The sequence below is a fragment of the Colletotrichum paranaense genome (genome assembly GCF_030867605.1).
Source record: "Colletotrichum paranaense strain IMI 384185 chromosome Unknown Scaffold_2.1, whole genome shotgun sequence".
Taxonomy (NCBI): Eukaryota; Fungi; Ascomycota; class Sordariomycetes; order Glomerellales; family Glomerellaceae; genus Colletotrichum; species Colletotrichum paranaense.
The window spans coordinates 585,979-601,847 of NW_026848960.1; the positions used below are offsets into that span (position 1 = coordinate 585,979).

A 15,869-nucleotide genomic window follows, 5' to 3' on the forward strand; every position below is an offset into this window, starting at 1 on the left:
CCACAAACAGCCTTGCCCCGAGGACACCGAAGGTGGGGATTACCAGTCTGAGCGACTCCGGCGGCCGTCGAAATTGTCCCGTTATGCTTGGCTATCGCCTCAAGTTGCCTACCTATATATCAACAAAATTAGAAGACCTGTGCTTTTCAAGACGACGATATATAGGCAGCAAGAGGTCATCGGGTTACCAAGTCCATCATGTCGTCCATCGCGAATACTCAGTCGTCAGACTCCATTGCCACATTCGAAAAGAGAAAACGAGTCTTCAGTCTTTCTCGGAGGTCTTCTAGAAAAGCTGTCGACATGCCGAACAGTATCATTGAAATCCCGGAGCCGCCACGGAAGCCCGTCTTGGGACATGTGACTGAGATCGACCAGGACTATCCCTTAGGGTCCTTTGTACACATGGCGAACAAATATGGTATGTAGCATTACCCCGGAAGTGGATACGTGGTTGCCGCAAGACTTATTGGAGAGCATGTCCATGGCTGACCATTCCCAAGGCCCTATCTACAAACTTGATCTTCTAGGCCAGAAGCTGGTTTTCGTGAACACCCACGAGTTGGTCAACGAGTGCTGCGATGACAAGAGGTTCAAAAAGTCGATAGAAGGAGACCTCACCGTGAGTTAAATTGCTCGAGTGTTTGGGATATGACTGACAACAAGCCATAGGAGCTTCGCGACGCTGTGCACGATGGCCTATTCACAGTAAGTATGATGATGGTTCTAAGCCTCACGGGCTGTTCGCTACACCGGGCTAACCCTCCGGTAGTCCAAAGGCGTCGAGGAGGAGAATTGGGGCATCGCCCACAGAGTCCTGATGTCTGCTTTTGGTCCCCTTGCCATTAGAGGAATGTTCGACGACATGCACGACTTAGCCGCCCAACTTGCGCTTAAGTGGGCTCGCCACGGACCTTCTACTCCCATTCACATTGGCGAAGACATGACGAGACTCACCATGGACACAGTCGCTCTTTGCTCGATGGGCTACAGGTTCAACTCTTACTACCGAGAAGACACCCATCCGTTTATCACAGCAATGTACGCTGTCATGAAAGAAGCCGGCGATAAGGCATTGCGCGTACTGCCTCAAGTCTTCTACAAGAAGCAAGACCGCAAGTACAAGGCGAACATCAGCTTCCTTCGTTCCACTGCGAGAGAGGTTCTCGAGGCTAGAAAGAAGGACCCGGAAGACGCCAATGGTCGGAAGGACCTTTTGACTGCGATGCTCAATACTGTTGATCCAGTGACGGGCCGTAAGATGACGGACGAGAGTATTATTGACAACTTGATCACCTTTCTTGTCGCCGGCCACGAGACCACGGCTGCTACATTTACCTTCACCATGTACTGGTTGCTGAAGAGACCCGAGGTATATCGGAAAGTCCAAGAAGAAGTCGACAGCACAGCTGGTGACGGTCCTCTCAAGGTCGAACACGTCGCTAAGCTAAAATACTTGAGTGCAGTAAGTTCCCACTCATCCTAGCACCCCTAGATTCCACCCTTAGTGTAGGGCCTAGGCAGGGTTGCACAGCGCTTCCGGGTCCCCAATGGCCCTCTACCTCATCCACACTAACATCAGTCGCTAGGTCATAAGAGAAGTTCTGCGACACAGTGCTCCCATCTTTGGCTTTGGCAGAGAGGCTATGAAGGATGAGATCATTGGTGGCAAGTACCGCGTCAAACCCGGAGAGCAGATCCTCTGTTTCTTGACCAAGTCACATCTTGATCCCAAGGTATTTGGAGACGATGCAGAGGAATTTCGACCAGAGAGGATGCTCGACGAAAACTTCGACCGGCTGATGAAAGAGTTCCCTAACTGCTGGAGCCCCTTCGGTACCGGTATGCGTGGGTGTATTGGAAGAGCGTTCGCTTGGCAAGAGATGGTGCTCGCCCTCGCTTTGCTGATGCAGAACTTCAACTTTGTCATGCACGACCCCAACTACGACCTGAAAGTCTCGCAGACGCTCACGATCAAGCCTAAAGACTTTTACATTCGGGCTATTCTGAGAGATGGGCTGACGCCGTCGATGCTGGAAGCTCGGATGGCTGGCTCCCTGATTGGAGGATTGCCAGCCCAGCCGAAGACCAAAGCCCACGAAGCTACGAACGGAGCAGAAACCACAACTAGCTCTGTGACAAAAGCAAATGTGGCGATCTTTTACGGTTCGAATTCTGGGACCTGCGAGTTTATGGCTCAGAGACTTGCTAGCGATGCGGCATCACATGGCTTCAGTGCGACCGTTGATTCACTTGACGCCGCGCGAGAGTCGCTTCCGACAGATCGTCCCATCGTCATCGTCACCTCTTCTTACGAGGGCGAGCCGCCTCATAATGCTGCACTCTTCGTCGATTGGATGGCCAATCTCAAGGGCAAGGAACTCGAGAACGTGTCTTATGCTGTTTATGGCTGCGGTAAGATCTGACCAGCTATTCTCAAGTTAACCTCTACTGATGCGGTGTTGTTTCTCTAGGTCATGCCGATTGGGTAAAAACATATCATCGGGTCCCCAAGCTCGTTGACAACACGCTCGAGGAGCGTGGAGCCCGTCGAATCATCCCACTTAGCACAACGGACGCCAAAGACCGCGACATGTTCTCTGACTTTGAGGCCTGGGAAGATGAGGCCTTGTGGCCTACGCTCGTCAAAGAGTTTGGTGGAAATTCCGATGGAGGCGATAACAGCATCGCCGAGGCAGGCTTGTCGGTGTCATTCTCCACCCCGAGGACGTCAACTCTCCGCCAAGACGTCAGAGACGCGCTCGTGCTGGATGCCCGCATCCTCGCCCAAGGATACCTGGGTCCAGTCAAGAGACACATCGAGGTGCAGCTTCCTACAAACATGCGATACTCCGCTGGCGACTACATCGCCGTGCTCCCCCACAACCCCAAGGATACGGTCGCGAGGGTGATGCGCCGCTTTCATCTTGCTTGGGACTCGCATGTTACCATCCAGGCTTCAGGGCCTACGACCTTGCCGACCAACGTCAGCAGCCCCGTTTCCGATGTGCTGAGCTCCTACGTTGAGCTATGCCAAACCGCCTCAAAAAGGGTGAGTCTCGGTATTGATGCCTAATTGATACAGGACGTAAATGCTAACATGCTGAGCAAAGAATATCTCGACTCTGTCGCAGCTTGCGAAGGAAGAGGAGGCCAGTCGTAAGCTTCAGTACTTGGCTACTGACGGCTATGACACCGAGATCAAGGGGAAGAGACTCTCTGTTCTTGATATTGCCGAGCAGTTCCCATCTCTGGTCATCCCTTTCAACCACTTCTTACTAATGCTCCCTCCAATGAGAGTTCGTCAATAGTAAGACTAGGCTATACCCCCGTCTTTAGGCTTTGTCCTGACAATAGTGAACAGCTCGATTTCTTCGTCACCTCTTGTAGAACCTGGTATAGCCACCATCACCTATGGTGTTCTCGATGAGCCGGCCTTCTCAGGACAAGGCCGGCATGTAGGCGTCACTTCCTCTTACCTTGCTACCTTGACTGCCGGCGACCGCCTGCAAGTTGCCATTCGTGCTTCGCAGGGTGGCTTCAAACTTCCGATCGACATGGATAAGACGCCTCTCCTGTGTGTGGCAGCCGGAACCGGCTTGGCACCATTCCGCGCCTTCGTTCAAGAACGTGCTACCCTACTTAGCAACGGTCGCTCTCTTGCACCGGCCATCCTATTCTTTGGCTGCCGTGACCCAGAAGCTGATGATCTCTATCGTGAAGAATTCGATAAATGGGAGTCCGTCGGTGCTGTGAAGATGTTCAGGGCCTACAGTCGTAAACCCGAAGCTTCCAGTGGATCCAAGTACGTGCAAGATCGCATCTGGCAGGAGCGTGAGATGTTGTACGGGTTGTGGGATCAAGGTGCTAGAGTCTATGTCTGTGGTTCTAACAGAGTCGCCGAAGGAGTGAAGGATGTTTTGCTTAGGGCGGCCAGGGAGAAGAGCGAGTTGGACGATGGAAAGCCGATGGATGATGAGGAGCTGGAGGAGTGGTTCAGTAAAATTCGCAATGAGCGATATGCGACTGATGTATTTGACTGAAACTCACAACCTTCTCGAATCCAGTAATTTGGACAACTTCGGGTTTGGACCAGGGCATTCTTGCTTCTAGGGTCTGCATGGAACCTGTCTTTCGGCAGGCTGTAGGAAAAGTTTCTGATTTCAGACGAAACTACTTGTACTTAGTCTCAATTCCAGGATGGCAATATGTTGATTGGTGCATCATCGCAACCATCAGTCATCAAGTCAGTCGTGGCAACACTAGACGGGTGAGGAGAGCTGGGAAAAGTCCGACGTTTGATAGCTGGACAAAAGTCGACATGCAGACTACGTCATGTGCCCTGCGGTGCGAGCCGAAAGTCAATTCCAAAGGCAGAACCTCTCCTAAAAAAAACGAAAGGAAGCAATACCAGCATTGCCTACGTGGCAATCCTCATCGGTCATGCGCTCAGAGAATTACGCCCGAGCCACGGCGGACTGCTGGCCTGGAGCTGGTTCATGCCGCTCGGACGAATTGGAAGCTTCCGACTATCAACGCTTTGAAACGCGGAGCTTCTAGTCATCTGAAGTTTCCAGACTAATAGGTTCATGGTGCCGAGTGGCGCAAACGTTAAAGCTGCAGCTTAAACTCATGATTTATGGGGATATAATGCCTTTCGCGTACCCCCGACAGGGAAAATAGATCAGGGCGAAACATCTCTTTCCCCCCTAACAGACCAGGAGCTTGGGAGAGGCTTTTTGCATAAAAAGTCACCATGGGCCCAGGTTTCTCGCTTCTGGGGATGGTTGTCGGGGTTCTGTCCATTTTCTACTACGCAAAACAGACGCAGAGGATGACGGGCCTCAAATTCGACACAGAGTTCTGGGCGGTCGCTGGTCCGCTGATCGCCATCCGACCGCCGAAAGGACCTACCAATGCATTGGAGCTCCGAGCCAGCGTCAACGCGGGTCTCTCGGCTATCCTCAAAGATGCCCTGCCGGATGGTATAATAGAAACCAAGCATGTTGTCAAGTCATTCGACGGCGAGATAATTACACTCCACCAGTTCACACCGAGCGAAAACAAAAGCATAGGCAGGCAGCCGGCTTTCATCTACGTTCATGGAGGAGGGATCGTGGGGGGGGACCTCGACCCGCACAGCCGGCCACTCGCCGCGAAGGCTGCTCTCGAATCGGGGGTCCAGATGTTCGCTGTTGAATACCGCTTAGCGCCCGAGTTCCCGTTTCCAACACCCGCCGAGGATTGTTACGCCGCTTTAAAGTGGCTCAGCGAGAATGCAAACGACCTGAATATCGACGCGTCTCGCATAGGCTTTTACGCGTTGAGCGCCGGCGGCGGCATAGCGGTAGGCGCATCCATGTTGGCGAGGGATCGAGGCTTGTCACCGCCATTGGCGAAGCAGATCCTCATATATCCAATGTTAGACGACAGAACTAGGGTTGAAGCAGACAATCCTTTATCGCAATTTCTCACCTGGACGGATAAGTCAAATCAGATTGGCTGGAATGCGTACCTTGAGGGCAAGGCCGGAGGATCGGGCATACCTCCGCATGCGGCACCAGGGAGAGCAACTGACGTTGCGAATCTCCCTTTTACATACATCGACGTTGGTGGAGTTGATTTGTTCTGCGCTGAGGCAGTAGCATTTGCAAATAAGCTTGCATCCGCTAATGTGCAAATGGAATTACATGTATACCCTGGACTGCCTCACATCTTCGATCTCTACGCCCCTACGATAGAGCTCACGCAATTGGCGAGACAAAATAGGCTAAGGGCGGTTAGAAGTCTATGAAGATATTTGATTCCAACATAACTAGACATGAGTGTTCTCTATTTTATACATTTGCTTCCTTCTCCTCCCAGGACTCACTCAATTTGCTGGATTATGATTCGCAGCTTTGATGCAGTGGCCTCAGTTGCCAATCGTATAGGAGGTCTGAATCCATTATTTGAAGACCGAACTTTGAGACAACATGGCATTGTAGTGATAGCGGTAATGGATCCAAGACTTCGAAGCCGATTTGCCTATAGAGTCCTCGTTGAGCAATTTTCTTCTGATGGATTTTCGAAAGACTTGATCAAGAGAATAGCATGATGAACAGTTCTCGCGATAGGTCGTCCGATGAAAGTGACCATATAAACCGACAAGTTGGCGATGAACCAGGAGCCAAGCCCTTCCGGGCAAAGTCCGAGGCCGAATCTGCGGGATTATTGCCAGGAACAGGGATCCTGTACCCATCTTTCGACTCGAACGAGTAGCAATAGCCACTCGAGTAAGCTTATTTCAGGCTAAAAAGTAAGCACTATCTAGGTGGCTACATGATCCGTGGGCTGATGTGTCGAAGAAAATCTTTGCTCTTTCACTTTGACGAACCGTCCCGCTTACATAACCCGGAGATGGTTCCTCATTCTCGAAATATTGGTCTAGGATCGGAGCCAAATGACAAAGCTATTTAAATGAAGGTCCTCAGTGGCGCGTCTCTGCGTACAGGCTAAAGACACTGTATACTTTGCGCATGAAGGAATCTATCCTGGCTTTAGTCGGAGTCTAGTCCCACCAAGGTGGTGATCCCTCCCCAATCGAGAGATATGGGCCATCTGATTAGATGGCATGTTTCCCCAATAGTGGATCCAGAAAGGATCTGATAAACACAACGAGACATCCATTCACGCGGTTGCCAGAAGAATTGGCCACTTTTCTCAGGCTCGATGTTCAGTAGAGCGGCCAATTTTTCTGACCCCGTGCCGCGTGCCATTCAACATTGAACTTAGCTGTCTCACCCGCATGTCCGGAACACTGGGCGAACCGCTGTCGGAACGTACCGAAAGAGACTTGGAAACTGATCTTTATGTCATGCACCAGAACCATATCGTTGGTCACTTCTGGTTGCCTATGTTTGTAATGTGGGGTGATCATTCCCTAGCATTTCGCTAGATCCCAGTGGAAGGATTCTGAGGTGGCACTGGACCGCTGCCAAGACCGTAGAGTTTTCGCTGTCTATCTCTCCATGAGGCTTTAATAAACTTCTTCTACCCTTCTTCATGTCGCTCTCTGTCTGTGTCTGTGCAACATCAACTTCATCTTGAAACCTCTCGAAAACCCAGACAGCTTGAGAAGTCGTCAAATATGTCGACACCTGCGGCCGACAGCCAGCCAGTGGCTCCCGAAAAGGCTCCCGCCCAGAACGATGCACCTCAGGACTTCTTCGAGCCGGATGAGAAGCCTGACCAGTCTGCTAATAATGAAGGATCAAAGGAAGTTGGCGTCAGCAGAGTTGAAGCCTTCAACAGGGTACTCTACCATTCTGGTCAGAAGGGCAAGGTGCTACTCTGGCTGCTCGGCGTATCCATCGGCCTGACCATGTTTGCCTATGCCCTCGATATGGGTATCACCACAACCATCTTTGGCACGCTGGCTGCTTCAACGTTCAAGGTCCACAGCCAACTTGGTACCGTCAACACTGCCAGTCAGATAATCCGCGCCATCAGCAAGCCTTTCATTGGAAAACTAGCCGACATCACCTCGCGACCCACGACGTACGTCGTGATTCTAGCGTTTTACGCCGTAGGCTTTGCCGTTGCAGCCAGTGCCACCGCCTTCCCCGCCTATACCGTCGGTATCTGCTTTACTTCAGTCGGCAAGTCAGGTCTCGATCTTCTGAGCGACATCATTGTGGCCGATTTAACACCCCTGGAATGGCGCGGCTTCTTCGGTGCTTGCCTGTCCCTGCCTTTTATCGTCACTGTCCCCGTCAACGGTTTCATCGCTGAAGGCTTCTACGAGAATTGGCGATGGGGCTTAGGCATGTTCGCCATACTCGTCCCTGTTCTCCTCATCCCGGCCATCTTTACTCTCTACGCCATGCAGCGTCGAGGAGAGAAGGCTGGCATGGTAACCATTGCCGACTCCAAGAACGTTCGCACCGGTGTCTCTGAGGCCTCCTCTAAGAACTTGGTGTACTGGGCCAAACTTGCGTACCGGGGCATGATCGATATCGACATCATTGGCCTCATCCTGCTTGGCTTTGCCTTCTCCCTGATTCTCTTGCCTATCACACTGGCTAAGAGCGCCGATGGTGGATGGACCAACGCAAGCATGATCGCTATGATCGTCATGGGTTTCGTCATTCTCATAATCTTCGTCCTGTTCGAGATATTTCTCGCTCCTAAGCCTCTCATGACGAGGAACATTTTACAGAACCGCGCCTTCATCGCAGGTGTCATCATCCACACCTTCAATCAAATGGCATCGTCCGTTCGCAATACCTACTTCTCATCATACATCCTCATCATCAAAGAGTGGACTACTTACCAGTGGACTATCTTCTTGGGCATAACTACAATGGGGCTCTGCCTGGTCGGCCCTGTGGTTGGTCTCATTCACCGAAGCACTCATCGCTACAAGAGCCTTATGGTCTTCGGTGCCGCGGCCAAGATTCTCGGTTACGGCCTCCTGGTCCAACCGACCGGCAACATGACTCAAGATACTGCTCGGCTCGTAGCAGCGCAGCTCATCTTCTGTCTATCTTCCCTCAACGTAGTTGGTGCGCGTGTCGGTGTACAGGCGTCTGTTCCCCACGACGACGTTGCTTCGATCATTTCCATCATCACTCTGTGGTCTACCTTGGGATCCAGTATCGGAAGCGCCGTTGCAACGAGCATCTGGACGGAGCAGATGGTTGACCAGATGCGTGAAGAACTTCCCGGCGTTTCCAACAGTGTCATCGCCAAGATTTACGGCAATATCAAGACGTTGAAGAAGTACCGGTTCGATGATCCCATTCGCCAAGGATCTATCCGCGCCTACGCTATTGTAAATGGGCATATCACGATCGCCGCCATCTGCTTGTCCTGTATTTCTCTTATTGCTTCTTTCTTTATGCCAAACTACTATCTGGGCAAGCAGCAGAACGCCGCCAACAACAAGGGTCTGGATGGCGAGGTTGTCGACATACCGAATCATAGAGGAGCTGGAGAGACAGCGATTGCTCAACCGGAGGCCACAACCCTGTGGCAGAAGGTGCTTGCTTTGTACCGCAAGTAGCTCTTGCTAACTCAGCATTGAGCCTGACCATATCCACCTAATCGAGCGGCATGACGAAGGAAATGAGTTGGCCATAGACCTCGTAGCAAGAGCATGAGCATATACCAAAGCTTCCAAAAGAGCTTTACGGATGCCAACATATTTAACTTCTAATGAAAGACAATTATCAAATACCTGCCTAGCCTTTCAGAGCCCAGTATTCAATATAATCTGTGCCGGACGAGACTTAAAGCTTGTACGAGTTTTGAGGTATGATATACAATGAGCTTTACGACCGATGGCAAAGGCAGGCCCTTCGAGCGTCATTCGAGATATTGGTCACCATGGCTGTGTACATCTATTCCACGCCATGAGTAGCCTGGATATGCATCAAATTAGACGAAGACACTGACATTGCAAAAAGATAGAGGGGCGGTCAATCACTACTAATTTATGAATGATTTGGAGAAGGACATTCTTGAAGAATAAGCATCAGAGTTGCTCTTCATCGGTGTCGCCATGGATGAAGAACGGATTTCCTGTCGTGTATAGCAGCCAATGCACCAATTATCGGTCTCAGGTCTTAAGTTGATTTGGGACTCGATGATGCTTCTGTCTAATGTACTCAGTTTCCTCTCCTGTGATGTGTGCATATATGTGATCAATCATTCAACGTGACATCTCGATCACCTTGAATACTTCTTTAGGTCTGGCCAAGTATGACACCCTATGAGAATTATCAGCAGTGAGCCTATCATTCCTGTGACTGCAGTCCAAATTTCAGCTTCATCTTCCCGTCTGCCCAGAACCCCTGTTTGGGTTACTCCAGTCCAAAATGAGTTGGTCGTAAAGGCTTGGGGAAGCGACACGCACTAACAGCGGCCTGCATCTCATGCATGCATGGCGTTCCAAGTCTTACGTGAGAGTTGCCAGTTCATCGCGCGGGGTTATGGTTTTCACAGTTACCTCGCTAGAATGAGACAGCAAGCCTTTCCTCATGTTATCTGGCGTGCGTGGCCGAGAAAGGGACCCTGGGGATCAGCCGTATGCTTCGCTGTCATAGCCCAACCTCGCGGCGCTAAAGTCATTGGCGCCATGATCCTACCTGATACTAGGCCCTGAAGCCCGGCGGCAGAATGGCCCCCAATCTGCGTGCTGTTGGTACTTGTAGTACGAATTGCCAGATTCAACCCTGGCGATTCGCTGCATATCAGAGCAAGTTCGGTTCGATATTCTGCAGAATGCGGCCAAGCAAGCCGACCGTTCCGATACCCAGGGCGCCTTCATACCAACGATCCCATACAATTGGTTCAGTTTCGTTTCGCATTTCAATATTGTCACATCCAAGTAACGTGATTCTAGGCAGCCTCACACCCAAACACCCATATGCGCGGTTGTACACGGGAACTATCGCTGGTGCGTCAGCACTAGATGCCGGGTCAAGTAGGTAGGTCGTAGCCTTACCAAGGCCTTGTCACACCACCCTTCAAGGCGTGAATGATATCTTCGTCAGACTGCGACGACTACTTAAGTCCAGCAGTATGGCCGAAATGAACTCCATTTTATTGTTCAAGTCAGTCATTCGCTTCCTGTCTCCAGGGGACCCGACACAAGTAAGGCACCAATTTAGTCATTTAACCTGCTCTGACACCCCAAGTCAGCGACGCTGCTCAATATGGCGACGTACGGCGATCCACCACCACCAGTGCCTCCCATTCCTCCAGCAACGAAGCGCTCGAAGAAGAGTCCCCAGGAAACCTTGTCTGACTTCTGGGACAAATTTCACTCAAAATACCCGGGGAAGGTGACATCCATCTTCCCTCGCGCCCTCTACACATCCCTCCTCCCTGCGTTCCAGGAGAAGGGAGCATCTTCCACCCGCAATGCGCAGGAGTCATATGACGCGGCCGCTCGCGAGTGCCGAGAGAAGGTCAAGCGAATCATCCGAGAGTGCGAAAGAACGAATGAGAAGTTCACCGACCCCGACTTTGACATTGAGCGTGATCCTAAGAAGAACTGTCTTAACGGTCTTATCCGTGACGGGGACCAGGGTACTGGCGGAAGTGGCGCCGCGGGAGATGTGCCGTATGTGAGCAGCTGGGATGTGAAGAACAGCCTCGACACACTTAACGCCGCGCAGATCTTGGGTCCTAGCTCTACTATCCCCATCGATCCCACGGCGGTGAGCCGTTTTCTTGGGGGCGACAGTGACATCTGGAATCCCTTTGCCAATGCAGCTGCCGGTAAGGGAGCCAAGTCGGGATCTGGCAAAGTCTCGAAGCGTCATGGCGTCCGAGGAAGCGAGTACTACAACCCTGGTTCAATCCACCGCGTTGACTGGATCTTTGATTCGCCGCAATTCACGATGAACGGCTACTCGTCTTCCGATATCAAGCAAGGTTCCAACGGTGACTGCTGGTGGCTCGCCGCAGTTGCCACCATTGCGCACCGGAAAGACCTCATGGAGAAAGTCTGCGTTGCTCGCGACGAAGAGTGTGGCGTCTACGGTTTTGTCTTTCAGCGGGATGGCGAGTGGATTTCGACAGTCATTGACGACAATCTCTACCTCAACGAGTCAGACTTTGACTACTATGGAGACGTCTACGATGCTAGTGGCAAGAAGGCCCGCCTACATAGGAAGAGGCACCAGACGGGCTCTGATGCTCTCTACTTTGCTCGCTGCGATGATCAGAATGAGACGTGGTTGCCGCTTCTCGAAAAGGCATACGCCAAGGTTCATGGTGACTATGAGGCCATCTCGGGTGGCTGGCCCGGCGAGGGAGTTGAGGACATGACAGGTGGCGTAACCTCAACAATCGCAACTAACCGCGTGTTAAGAAAGGACAAGTTGTGGAAAGAGCTTGTAAATTCTGACGGAGAGTTTGTCTTCGCCCTTGCTGCCATGGGGACTGGGTGGGACTGGCAGAAGAGCGGCCTGGCGTTGGGGCACGCATACTCTATCCTTCAGTCACGAGAGGAGGTTGACGAGGACGGCAAGAAGGTTCGCCTCGTTCAGATCCGGTAAGATTTGCTCCTAGAGTCTCAGTATCTTGCCTTGCTCTGACACTTGAACCAACAGGAACCCTTGGGGCGAACGATCCGATGGTGGTGTCGGCGAATGGAACGGGCCGTGGTCCGACGGCTCCAAAGAATGGACCCCGTACTGGCTTAAGCGCATGAATCACACCTTTGGCGATGATGGCGTCTTCTGGATGTCGTACCAGGATCTGCTCTCGACCTTTATGTACATCCACCGCACGCGCCTGTTTGACGACAAGTGGACCGTCGTGCAACAGTGGACCTCCGCCAATGTATCTTGGGTGACAGGTTTCCTCCAGACCAAGTTCGTTGTGGAGGTCAAGAAGTCGGGCATGGTCGTATTTGTCCTGACGCAGCTCGACGACCGCTACTTCCACGGATTTGAGGGACAGTACTGGTTCGAACTACACTTCGTCCTTCAGCAAGCTGCTTCTACAACCTCTGCGGCCAGCGATGAGTCCAAAGATGGAGAAAAGAAAAAGGCGGATGCCCTTGAGCCAGAGCAGATTTGCCGCGTCCGACCTGTGCACAAATGGGAGAATCGCTCGGTGAGCTGCGAGGTCGACCTAGAGCCAGGCATCTACGAGGTTCTGCCTAAGATTACAGCCGTTCGCAACAGCGAAGGCGACGTTAGCACAATCAAGCCTGTTGAGGAAGTAGTCAAGGAGTATGCCGAACGCAACCCGCAGAAATTGCGACAGGTAGGCTTGCAGTACGATATCGCTCATGCCAAGGGCGGTGTTCGGAACGAGGACGAGCTCGTAGAGAAGAAGAAGCTTGAAGCGAAGCAGAAAAAGGAGAGCAAGAAAGCAAAGAAAAGAAGAAAGCAGAAAAAGGCGCTCGGTATAGCGGCGAAGGCGCTTGAGGATTCCGCCAAGGTTGTGTCTGACCTCGCGAATGAGGGCAAGAAGACTGAGGAAAAGAAAGATACCAAGGACGCTGTCGGGAAGGAAGGGAAGAAGTCCGAAGACAAGGATCAAAAGAAGGAGGGCGATTCGATTGCAATCAAAATCGCGGTTAAGGAGTCAGCTCAGCCCACTGAGGCAGAGAAGCCGGTGAACGTAAATACGTCAAAGCCTGGCGATGGCCCGACCCCAGAGCCAAAGAAGGATGATGAGAAGGAGCCTAAGGAGAACAAAACTGAAGAGAAGAAACCCGAAAGCGATGAGAGCGAGAAGAAGTCTGAGGAGTCAAAGCCAGCCGAGGAGACTCCCCCCGCTGAATCTAAAGCCGAAGACGTCCCTGATGAGACGCCTGTTGAGGAAGCGCCTGCTGAGGAGGAAGAGGTTTCTGATTCAGACTCTGATGCTGAATCCACTGTCTTGGATGACGAAGAGGAGCTGACTGGATCTCCATGGAACGCTGTCTGTGTCTTGGGCCTACGTGTCTATGCCCGGGACCCCGAGATCTCCATTAAGCTCGTCAAGCCGAGTGATGCCGAGGAGGCCTCAAGCTTGATTGTTGATGGCGAGGCTGCTGGTGCCACTGCTTGAAATTTGTAAATGATGATGAACACGATCGTTACGAAACATCTCTGTAGGACCTAATACGACTTTTCTCTCCTCCTTCCTTGACAGTGAAAGCCGTGGTGACTCTTGAAGCTGTTGAAATTGGTTGACCAGCGGATCTCATTGCTCTAATAGGAGGCCTTGAAGTTTACATACGTGACCTCTCGATAAACTCCTCTACATCTTTGCGCACAATCCACTACAACAGCTACAGCATTGGAGAGGTCTAGCCTTAAGAAGCTCTTTCGAAGCATCTCTGCCACGGTCCACCGATAGTAGGTGTTTATCGCTAGGGATCCGACAACTCGATCGGGAATCCCGCACTATGCCTATTCGGGTCATCAAAAGCGCTGCATCAGAAAACCAGTCGAAAGGTATCGAGCGATTCATCCAACTTCTTCATGGCATCTGAGTGTCTCAAACATCGATACTGTCAAAATGCCTCACCGATTGAGATTCTCAGTATCATGCCTCCAACATCTATTATTGCTACTGGCATTCGTCAGCCAAAGCCTTGCTTCACCAACCCACTCTCAATCGCCCGGCTCTCCCGTAAAACATTTCCCCGCCACGGCCGACATCCCAGGATTCTCCCTCAGGCTCGGGTCCGACACGGCTAGTGTATGCAACAGCTCAACTCCCGGCGTCGCCGGCTTTGTCGATACAACCGATGGCGATGATGAGAGTCATCTGTTCTTCTGGCTTTTTGAAAGCAAGCATCGTCCTTTTAATGACCCCGTGATATTATGGATGTCTGGGTCAGTGTTTCTAGCCGTCTCGAGCCAAAACCAATCTCCCTGCTAACTTTGTTTTCGAATATTTCCAGTGGCCCAGGAGCGTCTTCTACTGGCTATGGCAACCTGATGGAGTTGGGACCCTGTCGCATCGCGCCTGAGGGCGGGTACACCATCGATAACCCGCACGGTTGGAACACGAATGCAACCTTGATCTTTGTCGAGTGAGTTGAGTATTGTCGTTTGGATACCATCTTGATCTTGGGAATCATGTTTTTTTCACTCAAAGATGCTCGACTGATACTTGCATGGTTCAACTCTAGTCAGCCAGTAAGTGTCGGCTATTCGACGGGATCCAAGATACCCAATGGTCTGCAAGAAGCATCTCAAACGATGGATCGATTCCTTCGTCAACTCATGGTCGCCTTCCCTCAATACTCAAGCCTTGATTTCTATATCGCTGGAGAGTCTTATGGTGGATCGTGGGTGCCGGCTCTGGCTTCCACAATACTTGACAATCAGGCAAATTCCCACGACATAAACTCCCGCAATGCTGACCTCCATTCTGCTGCTTCAGAGTTCTCGGTTCAAAACAACGAACATCATTGGGCAGGAGATCATTCACCGGTCCACCTACCTTCGCGAGTCCCGCTCATCAACCTGAAGGGCATTCTCATTGGCAACGGATTAATTCGACTTCGTGTTCAGAATCCAGGGACTTTCGAAGCGCTTTGTTCCGGGCCTGATAGTCTGCTAAGCACCTCACAGTGCATCGAATGGGCCCCACTCAACCTGTGGTGCGAGCAGAATCTAGGGGTCTGCGAAGGCACAGGCGATGATGAAGGATGGACATCCCGAGCTTGTATCGAAACACACGAGAAATGTTCCTCCATGAGCGGCTACGTTGTCGACAAATTGAGGCGCAACCCATATGACTGGAGACGAAGTTGTGGTGATGGTCCTTCGGGAGAATGCTACGCCGAGCTAGGCCACATTGACGCCTTTTTAAACCAGACAAAGGTAAAGGTTGCCCTCGGAGTTAACGAAGATGCTTCATTTGAGGGAATCTCGTACGAAATACTCAAGCAGTGGGAGAGCGTGGGTGACTTGTGGAAGTCCAGCGATGAGTACGTCAACAGGCTTCTTGATGAGGTAAATAGCCCAAGGACAGAACAAGGCCTGTATCGAAACTTACTGACAACTCTTACAGGGGATTCGCGTTCTCATATACGTGGGCGACAAAGATTTATACTGCAATGCAGCTGGAATGCGGCGGCTCGTCAACGAGGGACTGGCATGGCATGGACACCCCTTCTTCCGCTTCCAAGAGATGACTCTTTGGTACCATGACGCTAAGGTAGCTGGCAGGTGGAAGTCTTACAAAGAGCTCACCTATGCCGAGATATTCAACTCTGGTCACTTAGCACCATTCGACCTGCCGGCCGAGTCTGCCTCACTAATCAACTCGTGGGTCCTGGATGGACATCCACCAGTGCAGTAACCGGAAAAAGGCACATTGCGGACAGCGTGATGCTTTACTAGACGGTCATTTTCATATATGTG

General features: G+C 51.6%; 5 protein-coding genes across 5 annotated transcripts; all 5 read left to right on the forward strand.

The window, feature by feature from the left end:
- Positions 1-198: 198 nt before the first annotated feature.
- Positions 199-4,043, forward strand: CPAR01_02068 (cytochrome P450; the record flags this gene model as incomplete). Its single annotated transcript, XM_060486356.1, has 8 exons — positions 199-421; positions 504-622; positions 673-708; positions 773-1,465; positions 1,590-2,415; positions 2,475-3,052; positions 3,114-3,310; positions 3,365-4,043. The coding sequence occupies 8 exons, from the start codon at positions 199-201 to the stop codon at positions 4,041-4,043; spliced, it is 3,351 nt and encodes a 1,116-aa protein (XP_060353684.1).
- A 713-nt stretch (positions 4,044-4,756) lies between these two features.
- CPAR01_02069 (uncharacterized protein) lies at positions 4,757-5,794 on the forward strand (the record flags this gene model as incomplete). The annotated part of the gene is made up of 1 exon (XM_060486357.1): positions 4,757-5,794. One exon carries the CDS (start codon positions 4,757-4,759, stop codon positions 5,792-5,794), a length of 1,038 nt encoding a protein of 345 aa, XP_060353685.1.
- Positions 5,795-7,129: 1,335 nt separating this feature from the next.
- Positions 7,130-9,046, forward strand: CPAR01_02070 (uncharacterized protein; the record flags this gene model as incomplete). The annotated part of the gene is made up of 1 exon (XM_060486358.1): positions 7,130-9,046. One exon carries the CDS (start codon positions 7,130-7,132, stop codon positions 9,044-9,046), a length of 1,917 nt encoding a protein of 638 aa, XP_060353686.1.
- Positions 9,047-10,700: 1,654 nt separating this feature from the next.
- On the forward strand, positions 10,701-13,557 carry CPAR01_02071 (calpain family cysteine protease; the record flags this gene model as incomplete). Its single annotated transcript, XM_060486359.1, has 2 exons — positions 10,701-12,046; positions 12,105-13,557. The coding sequence occupies 2 exons, from the start codon at positions 10,701-10,703 to the stop codon at positions 13,555-13,557; spliced, it is 2,799 nt and encodes a 932-aa protein (XP_060353687.1).
- Positions 13,558-14,010: 453 nt separating this feature from the next.
- On the forward strand, positions 14,011-15,807 carry CPAR01_02072 (uncharacterized protein; the record flags this gene model as incomplete). The annotated part of the gene is made up of 4 exons (XM_060486360.1): positions 14,011-14,330; positions 14,399-14,530; positions 14,630-15,458; positions 15,517-15,807. The coding sequence occupies 4 exons, from the start codon at positions 14,011-14,013 to the stop codon at positions 15,805-15,807; spliced, it is 1,572 nt and encodes a 523-aa protein (XP_060353688.1).
- Positions 15,808-15,869: the final 62 nt, after the last annotated feature.